The 9,933-nt window shown below is 54.6% G+C and overlaps 1 protein-coding gene across 1 annotated transcript; it reads right to left on the bottom strand.

The window, feature by feature from the left end:
• Positions 1–3,590: 3,590 nt before the first annotated feature.
• Positions 3,591–8,429, bottom strand: A1BG (alpha-1-B glycoprotein). Its single transcript, XM_046680610.1, has 9 exons — positions 8,353–8,429; positions 7,127–7,314; positions 7,015–7,050; positions 6,651–6,929; positions 5,937–6,209; positions 5,310–5,612; positions 4,525–4,821; positions 3,970–4,260; positions 3,591–3,761 (listed from the first exon to the last, which is right to left on the bottom strand). Exons 1-9 carry the CDS (start codon positions 8,412–8,414, stop codon positions 3,754–3,756), a joined length of 1,737 nt encoding a protein of 578 aa, XP_046536566.1. The 5' UTR covers positions 8,415–8,429; the 3' UTR covers positions 3,591–3,753.
• Between the last annotated feature and the right edge of the window lie 1,504 nt (positions 8,430–9,933).

Here is a 9,933-nt window from a genome sequence, read left to right as displayed (position 1 = left end):
TCGTAAGACCTAATTTGTACAGCACTGACCCCGGGCCTGGCCACTGGCTCTGACCTGTAGCATACGCCTCCACCTCTCTCTGCCCCTACTCTCCCCGTCTCTGTCCCTGAGGAGCTGAATCTCCCTCCCCCTGGTGCTCTGAGCATCCCCGGCACCCGCTTTGTTGTGAGGTCCGTGTCTGCCCATGTCGGTCTAAAGGGGGACAGGGTCAGGGGAAAAAAGGAATCTTTATTAAGGGCCTACATGTGTTGGCCAGTCTGCCGAATAATTTATATATGTCATCTCATTTAATCCTCACACAACACTGAGGGCAGCTCAACCATCCCGTTTGATAGAGGAGAGGACGAGGGATCAGAGGGTGTAGGTGTCCAGCCCAGTTTACACCGCCAGATTCGAGAGCACATCCAAATACGCCAGCAATTTCAAAGCTCTAGTGCTCTCACAAACCAGGGAGGACAAACACCAGCAGACAGAATTTCTTTCACATCCAGACACGTGCTCTTTAGAAGAGACACCCCTCTGCTCTGCTCCTCTAAGTGGAAAAGCTGAGGGTAGAGGAACAGGAAAGGATGTACAGGGCAGGCACGAGGCTGGCAGAAGCCAACGGAGCTGTGTTAAATTCAGACAAAATAGATGTTAATGCAGAAAAGCATTATTAAGGTCAGAAGATCACTCTATTTTTATAAAAGGAAGAATGCATTAGGAAGATGTAATATTTTAAACCAGATAGGTCACAAGAGCCTTATTATGGGACAGAATCACAGTGAGAAACTGATGGAACCATAAGTGTGGCTAGAAATGCTGCCACATTCTTTGTGATGACAGCAGAGAGAATATTTAGGAAATAATGGCTGGAAATTATCCAAATTTGCCAACAGGTATAAACTTACAGGTCTGGAAAGCTCAGTGAACCCAAAACAGCGTAATCCCAAAGAAATCCACGCCCAGACATATCATAACCGAACTGTTGAAAACTGAAAACAAATTTAAAATTTTTGAAAACAGCCAGAGAAAAACTATGCATTGCATACAGATCGATACAAAAAGATCATGGGTTTCTCATCAGAAATCAAGAAGGCCAGAAAACAGAGAAACGACATTTTTAAAGGCAGAAAAAAGGAGCTGTCAATCCAGAATTCTTTATCCAATAAAAATACACTTGAAGAATGAAAGCAAAATCAAAACGTTCTCAAACGGAGCAAAACTAAGACAGTCTGTTGCCAGCAGGCCTGCTCTAAAAGAAATGCTGCAGGGAGTTATTTTGCTGGAAGGGAAATGATCACATAAGGAAAACTGAAACTTCGAGAAGGAAGAAAGAGTAACAGATTTCAGATATTTGATCTTTAGCATATGTATGGCTGTTGAGAGCAAAATTGGTAACATTGTCAGGAAGGGTTTTCACCCACATTGATGTGTATGCGAGAACTACAAGGCAAAGAGGAGAGAGCATGAAAATTCAGTCAGTGATGTATTTGAGATTTGTACTTTTTACTGTATATAACTTATACCTCAAAGAAGAACCATTAGTGTACTAAATAAAATTTGTTTTAAAAAGAGGGCAGGAGGGGCCGGCCCCGTGGCCGAGTGGTTAAGTTCACGCGCTGTGCTTCGGAGGCCCGGGATTTCACCGGTTCGAATCCTGGGTGCGGACATGGCACTCCTCGTCAAGCCATGCTGAGGCGGCATCCCACATGCCATATCTAGAAGGACCCACAGCTAAAACTACACAACTACGTACCAGGGGTCTTTGGGAGAAAAAGGAAAAATAAAATCTTTAAAAAAAAAAAAAAAAGAGGGCAGGGTAAAAAGGTCTGTGTAGTAACACCGCTTCTCCATTCCACTTCAAGTGGTAAAATTAATTCTAGGTAGACTGTGAAGAGTTAAGTACACATATTGTAATCCTTAAAGAAATCACTAAAAAAAAACTATACAAAGAGATGATAAAAAATTCAATAGATGAAATAAAATGGAACCCAGAAAATATTTAAATAGCCCAAAAGAAGGCAGGAAAAGGGAAACAGGGATCACAGAAGGAACAAATAGAAAACGGAAGGAGGTAGACCCAAATCCAAACGTATCAATAACTCTATTACATGTAAATGGTCTAAATACACCAGTTAAAAGAGTTTTCCAGAATGAATTTTTAAAAAATAAGAAACCCACTTTAAATATAACAATATAGGTAAGTTTAAAGTAAAAGGGTGAAGAAAGATAGAATACAAAAACTAATCAAGGAATGCTGGAGCAACTGTATGATATCATACCAAGTAGACTTCAGAACAAGGAAAACTACCAGGATAAAGAGGGGCAATACATACTGAGAGAGGGTCAATTCACCAAGAGGCCATAACAGTTTCAAATATGTATGCTCCTAACAACAGAGCCTTAAAATACAGGGAGCAAAAACTGATACAGCTGAAAGGAAATAATACACAGATTTGCAGTTATAGTTGGAGACTTCAACACCCCCCTCTCTAGAATGAATAGAACAAGGAGACAGAAAATCAGTAAGGATACAGAACTGAGCAACACCATCAACCAACTGGATGTAATTGATGAAGTTGCTAATGTTTGACAATTTTTATCCACAAAGAAGTAATTTCCTATGATTTAAACAATAGAAGCCTATTTTTAAGCCTAATTTAAGCTGTTACTGATGTTTGCCCCAAAAAAGCAATGATCTAAGTTTCCACCTGAAGAAAGTGAAAAAGAACAAATTAATTCAGAAGTAGAAGGAAGCGAATAGTAATGGTCCAAGTAGAGATCCACAAAAAAGAAAGGAGAAAAAATGAGCAAAGCCAAAAGTTATTTAGTTCTTTGAAAAGATTAATAAAATTGATAAGCCCCTAGCTAGACTGACAGCAGTGGGCCTCTGGGGTCACTTCTGCCCAGCCCTCCTGCCTCGCACAGGGGCCTCACTGACTGGGTTTCCTCGCTGCAGGAGAGGGGGTGGCTGGGGTCAAAAGGTCGCACCTCCACCCTGTGAGGAAACTAGCCGGTAGGTGTTGGGCTGGCCCTACAGTAGCACAGATGTGAAAGGGCCCTCCACCCCTCGGTCACAGGCCAGAGTGGGCAGGTCACTCGCCTGAAGTTCCCAGTGAGTGTAGCCAAGCAGTCCTGAAGCTGGGACCCTGCCTCCCAATGCGAGGTCCTGCCTTGCAAGGAACATCTGTCCAGGTGGTGGAGGGGGCTGCGTTGGCTGGGCCACCAGGGCCCACTCCCGCCTCCGTGGGTCTGGACTCTGTCTCCTCCGGGTCCTCCTTTATGCTCCTTTGAGCTTGCATTTTGTGCACTAAGGCCTGGCTGTAGTTTGTATGCTCAAAAAAAAAAAAAATGTCTGGAGCCTCAAGCTACCTACCCACACCTGCTGGGGACCCTGCAGAGGTGCCTGGGGAGTGGGAGGCAGCTTGATGGAAGAAGGGGGTCTTGAAAAATGTGGGCCCAGGAGCCAATCCTCAATCCTCAGCCCCTCTTCCCTCAGGATCCAACCCAGAGCATGTCCACCTTGGGCACACAGGATTCCAGCCCATTTCCCTCAGCCTTGGGAGTCCAGCCCCCCTGCATGGGAGCCACCAAAGGCCAAGGACACGTTTTAAAGGTTCTCTTCACATTTATTAATTCCTGGGAGGAATGAGAGAGAGCCCTCCAGCCCCTGAGAGGGAATCCAGCCTCCAGCTGCAGCAAGAGGGATGTGACCCAGACTGGAGAAAGTACTTCCCAAGGACCCCATCAGCAGCCCGTGTCGCAGCTGGATCAACTTCCTAGACAAATTCGACAAAAGAGAAGGTTAAGCAGGTATCCCGTGTGCTCCTCCCTGGTGAAATCAGGGCAGACCTCGCCGAGGCCCCTCAGGGAAGTGGCTTGGTCACCTGCCAGCCAAGACCCTCGCACCACGGCAGGCGAGGCAGGTGTGCCCGGCGGAGGGGCACAAGCCGGCCAAGCGGGAGGACGAACCCAGTGGGACCTCACCGGCCACCTGGAGCTCCACAGGGTCGCTGAGCTCGGACTGGAAGGCGCTGGGCCGCCAGGCGCGGTAGCGGCAGCTGTATTTGCCGGCGTGCTGCGGCCCCACGTAGCTCAGCACCAGGTCGGCCCAGTGGCGGTGCTGGGCCCAGGCCACCGCGGACGCCTCCGTGTCGCCCACGCGCAGCAGCTCGAAGGTGACGTCGGGCATCTGGCCCTCGCAGCGCAGGGTGGCGTCGCGGCCCGGGGTCACCGCCCCGCTCCACAGAGCCCGGAGCTGCGGCCTGGGCGGGGGTCCTGGCGGAGCGCCGGGCGGTCAGGGCCGCCGCCCTCCCACGCGGCCACTGCGCCCGACTCCGCGCCACCTCTCTCCCCAGGATGTTGCGGGGACCCCGGGGCCCGGCGCCTGGCACTCAGGGCCTCAGGACCCGGCGGAAGACGAGCTAGGGGACAGGCTCCCGGCCGAGGGCACCGCCCACCGCGGCCTGGGGGCGGGACTCGCCCCGCGGGGACCTAGGGGAGACACGGGGCGGGGTGCGGTGGGCGGGGGGAGCCGCTCACCGCGCACGCGCAGCTCCAGGGCCTTGCTGGGCGCGGAGCCCGCAAAGGGCGGCGCGCGGTCCGCGTAGACGCAGCTGTAGTTGGCCGAGTCCAGCACCGAGACGTCGTTCAGCTCGAAGGTGGCTTCGGGCCCCGCGGGGCTCAGGAGCTGCAGCGCCCGGCGCCCGCCCGCGTCCTCGCGCACCAGGGCGAAGCGCAGGCCGGCCCGCTGGGCCCGGCACCGCAGCTGCACCCGCGCGCCGGCCGCGGGGTCCGGGGTCGCAGGCTCCACGCTCAGCTCGGGTGCCGGGAGCGTCTCTGCGGGGAGGACGCGGCTGACCCGGCGCGAGGGGGCCTGGCCCGGCGCCCGCCCTCGTCCCGCTGCCTCCTCTCCCACCCAGCCTACACTGTTCCTTATTAACTTGTTTCTCTATAAAGACAGACGGGGGGAGGGGTCGTGTTTTGTCATCGATCCTGGGGCGTGCGCTCGGAGGGTCCTCGCCTGGGGTCGACGCGCCGTCCGCGTCCTCGGCGGGGCCTGCAGTCCCCGGACAGGCCGCCCTCGGCACGCACCCGGGGGCTGGAGGGGACCCCGGGCTGGAGGCGCCTGCATGGCTTGTACCAGACTTGCCTGTTGACCCAATTATTCCTCGTGGGGCCTTGAGGTTGCTGCTCATTGTCCCCTTCTCGGTTGGAGAAACTGAGGCCGGGCGGGTGAGTCGGGACTGGACTTCGACCCAGAGCCTGCACTTCTAGGCCCCCCTGCGGGCCCCCCTGGCGCCCCTCGTCCCCCGCACAGGGCTCACCATCGCTCAGCAGCAGCTCGACGGGCGCGCTGTCCCCGGACCAGGACCAGGCTCTCTGAGCGTCGCGCAGCCGGTAGCGGCAGGTGTAGAGGCCGCTGTCCCCCGGGGCGAGCGCGTCCAGGTGGAAGGACACGCGGTCGGGATAGGCGGAGCTCATGGGCACAAGCAGCTCCTGCTCGCCCCGCCGCAGCTGGAAGTCCACGCCGCCCAGGGGCGCCGCGCATTTGGGGCGGAGGCTCACGCCGGGGCGCAGGACCTGGGCCGAAGCTTCCTGGACACGCAGCACGGGCGGCGGGGGCGCGGCTGCGGGGCGGGGAGGGGCGCTGGGGCGAGTCTGGCCACCCCGCGGTGGGACCCTTCCCTGGGAAAGCTACGGTCAGCCCAGCCTCCAGACCCCTACCTCCGCGTGGCAGCCCCGGGCACACCCCTGCTTGTGGCCCATCCCCAGTCCCCCCGCTGCGCAGCAGTGCCTGTTCAGGCCTGGTGTGATCCAGGCAACTGTGTGACCAGTTTCCCAGACCCAGTCCTGGGCAGGGGTATTCAGGGCTGAGGGTCAAGGTAGACGCAGCTCTGTCCTCCAGGAGCCTGCTACCCCTGGAAGCCCTCTGGGACGGCCCACACACTCACCCAACTCCTCGATAGTCACAGGGGCGCTGGGCCCAGAGGGGTCTCCTGCTGCGTGGGTCCGGTAGCTGCAGCTGTAGTTGCCAGCCAGGTGGACCGGGAAGGTGACCACCACGTCTTCAGGGGCCTCAGCCACCTCCAGAAACTGGTCGTCGCCCTCCCGCCTCAGCAGGAAAGTAACACCCCGAAGCCCCCCTTGGCACCGCAGCATTGTGTTCAGGCCCGGTGTGATCCAGGACACAGGCTCAGTCGAGAGCAAGGGTGGGGGCAGGGACTCTGCAGGTGGGGCAGAGTTGGTAGCTGGTTCTGCATGACTTAGGAGACATGGGTGGCCCAGCCGGACCTGGACCTCCACACTCATGAAAGTGTAAGGGAGACGGGGAGATGGAAGGCATTGTTGGGGAAAAGGGAGGCAGGGACAGGTGGGGACAGAGGTGTAAAACTAGAGGAAGATGCAGTAAGGACCCCACTGTGTGCCAGGCCTGCCATAAGCACTTTCTGGGGACTCAGTCATTTATTCCTCACAATCTGCTGGGTTCAGTACAAACATAATCCTCACTTTACAGATGGGGAAACTCAGGCTCAGAGATATCAGGTGACTTGCCCAAGGCTACCTAGCTGCTTGGGAGGGGGAGGGAAAAAGAAGACAAGGAGAGTGAGGAGTGGAGGGAGGGAGGCGCCTCTTGCAGCCACTGGCCCCACAAAGCTTCTGCTCACCTGCTCCAGTCACCTCCACCAGGTTGCTCAGCTGGGTCCAGCCGCTGTCCAAGCCAGAGCGGCAGCGGTAGAGGCCCCGGGTGTCACTGGTCACTGCTCCTAGTGGGAACTGGTGCTCAATGGTGGGTGAGCCAACCTGCACAGGTTCCTGGGCCACCCCATCCTTGAAGAGCTGGAAGTCCTTGGTCTGCAGGCGGGCCTGGCAGGTCAGCATCAAGTTGGTCCAGGGCTCCAGCTGCCAGTCGGCCTCTGCCCACAGGGCTGGCTGGGGGTCAAATACTGTGGGGCCAGATGAGAGCTGGGCATGGGCTGGGGGCTCAGCCCTGCGGGCGGCCCACCCGCTCCCCCCAGACCCCACACTCACCGACCGCCGCCTCAGTGGCTGGGCCCAGGGACAGACCTGAGGAGACACGCAGGTGAGGCCAGTCCTGTGCTTCCCACCCAGCCCACCCATGGACCCCAGCCCCACACCTCACCCGCAAACAGCAGGAGGGCGGCCAGCGAGGACATGGTGCCCACTGCTCCAGACCCGGGCAGTGTCTGCAGGGACAAGGCCGGAGAGGGCAGCAGGGGTGCCGACTTATTCCCGCCTGTTGTCTTGCCCCGAACGGGGGTGGGGTGCAGCCGGTGGGGACAAAGGGCGAACCACTGTAGCCTCGGGAGGCTCAGCAATAACAGTAATCAATAATTATGAGTAACTAATAAACTAAGTTAACAGTAAAAAATAAAAATGATAATTTAAAAAATATGTGATAGGGCCTGGCCCCGTGGCCCAGTGGTTGGATTTGCGCACTCGGCTTCGCCAGCCCGGGGTTTCACCGGTTCGGATCCTGGGCGCAGACATGGCACTGCTCGTCAAGCCATGCTGAGGTGACATCCCACATGCCACAACCAGAAGGACCCACAACTGAAAATATACAACTATGTACTGGGGTGCTTTGGGGAGAAAAAGGAAAAATTTAAAAACCTTAAAAAAAAAATAAGTGATATAAAGCAATAGCAAACAATAACATGTAAGTAAAATGAATAATGAATAATAAAATGATTTAAATGAAAAAAGTACAATTTTAAAAATAAAATACAATAAATATTAAAACAAGTAATGTAATAAATAATAGATAAATTTAAATAAAGAAATAAAATGAAAAATAAACAATAGAATGGAATAATAATATTACTAACAAAATGATTAAAGTGAAAATACTAAATTAATAGAAATGATAAAACACTAAATATTAAAAATAAATAATACAATAAATAAGTTAAAAAATACTATTTAAAACACAATAATGAATACATTAAAATAATAAAATGAATGTTAAAATTAATGATTTGTTTATGAATAATAATAAATAATAAAATAGTATGTAATAAATAATAGAAATTAGGAGGCAACAGCTGTGGCAGGCACAGGGTTCTGCGTGCTCGAACCTGGGCAGGAGATGGTGTTACTGTGTTGTGTTGGATGTGAAGGAGAGGAGGCCAAGTGGGGGCTTCCCCATGCCTCCCTCTCTGTGTGGTCTCTCATCTCCTCTTCCCAATGGCTGTACGCACTGGGATCCTTTTCTCCGAGGAGACACTGAGGCCCACCCACCATGGGGCAGCTGAGGTCACATGGGCAGGGCCTCAGCCCACCCCAAAGCCCAGTGGGCCCCTCCCCAACATATCCCACCCCAGGTGTGACGGCCAAGATGGGATTCACCTGCATCTGGATTTTCTATAGTCAGCATCATGGGGGCTTTCCGGAGGGGCATCCCGGCTCATCTCGGGAGCTGTAGTTCCTCCTTCTTCAGCACCAGTTCATTCTCCACTGTGTAACCCACCACGGATTTGGAGTCTGATTTATGCCCAGGACATTCATTTCAGACCTGTGCTTAGGTTGTGGATAGTTATCTGAGCTGCCTGTGGTCATTCGTGTGGCTGTAGCCCACTGCTGAGAGGCCAGGCCTCCGCCTCCCCATGGCCTCCCCTCCTGCCGGCCTCCCCTCCTCTCTCTCTCCTCATGGCCTCCTCGTCTCCCTAAGGCACAGCCTGATGGGGTAGAATGGGATGGGTGACAACAGGGTGTTCTCACACTGGACCCCTCAGGAAGCCCTGCCATCCCACCCTGGGGTCTGGTCCCCACCCTGGGTGTCCAGGCTCCAGCTTTCCGCTGAGAACCCCGGGAAACCTCCCAGCTTCCACCTCCCGCTTGACCTGGCTTCCTCCTCGCCCATTCATTCCACAAACGTTTGTAGAGCATCTCCTGTGTACCGTGCACAGAGAAGACTGTGGGGAAATGTGGACCCGGGCCCTGCCCCCAAGGAGCCCAGGCTGGTCAGGGAGATGGAGAAGGCAGAGGGTAGGTGCTGGGAAGACCATAAGTCCTGAGGATGTGGTGGAGACTGGGGGAGGGCAGCCATGTGGTGTTGGAAGTCCGGGGAAGGCTTCTCGGGGAGCAGAGATCCGAAGAGGCCAGGAGGTTGGGCCTGCGGATAACTGGGGGAGTGGCATTCCGGGCAGAGGGAACAGCCAGTGCCAAGGCTGTGAGGCAGGATGAGCAATGAGGTGGCCAGAATGGTAGGAGTGGGCGAGGCAAGGGGCAGAAGGGCAGTGGGAGGGGTGATAGCGTCATGGAGACCAGGCACGCTGGGCCGCGGCACTGCAGGGTCTGAGCTCCTGCTGAGTGGGACAGGATGGGGAGAATCCCGAGGCCAGCTTTCCCTTCCACACTGCTGAGCACCTGCTGCAGGCTCGCTGCCCCCATTCAAAGCCAGGCCCTAGAAGGCTGCATGCTCTGGGGGGGCCAGAGGAGGAGGCATTCCTTGCAGAAGGGACCACTGAGTGACAAGGCCTTCAGGCCTTGGGACACCAGACTAAAACTGGTGGTGGCCAGGCCAAAGGGGCAGAGCAGAGACCACGAGACACTGGCTGAACCTCAGTCCATCAGGGCACAGTCAGGTGAGAGGTCTGCAGAGATGAAGCCGGCAGCCTGTGATTGGGGAGCCTGCAAGTTTCTTCTGGCGCTCCCAATGGCAGCCTCACAGCACTGGCCTGTTAGCTCCAGGATTCTGTGGTCACCAAACCTTCCCTTGGGTCCCCCAAACCCTATGAGGGGTAGTGGCCTCCAGCAAATATTAATCTCTGAGTTTCTGCAACATCTGCTTTTGCTCTCCGAGCTTTGCAAAATGTGCACAACCAAGTCCCCTGTGTGAAATATCTAGTGTGGTTTCAGTCTCCTGTCTGAACCCTGGCTGACACAGTAATTGGTATCAAGAGGGGTCCCAAGAAACAGACCCTCAAA

The sequence above is a fragment of the Equus quagga genome, chromosome 13, assembly GCF_021613505.1.
Source record: "Equus quagga isolate Etosha38 chromosome 13, UCLA_HA_Equagga_1.0, whole genome shotgun sequence".
In the NCBI taxonomy this organism is placed as follows: Eukaryota; Metazoa; Chordata; class Mammalia; order Perissodactyla; family Equidae; genus Equus; species Equus quagga.
The sequence above is the reverse complement of the archived record's forward strand: the minus strand, read 5'-3'. Positions and strand labels throughout refer to the sequence as shown.

What these genes read in the sequence shown, in the direction of transcription:
- A1BG (XM_046680610.1), bottom strand. Translation starts at nt 8,414, where the DNA reads ATGAGCCGGGATGCCCCTCCGGAAAGCCCCCATGATGCTGACTATAGA. An exon ending in CGAGCTGCTGCTGAGCGATG is followed by an intron (nt 4,822 to 5,309) that starts GTGAGCCCTGTG and finishes TCCTCCCCGCAG; the next exon opens with AGACGCTCCCGGCACCCGAG. An exon ending in CCTGGAGCTGCGCGTGCGCG is followed by an intron (nt 4,261 to 4,524) that starts GTGAGCGGCTCC and finishes GCGCTCCGCCAG; the next exon opens with GACCCCCGCCCAGGCCGCAG.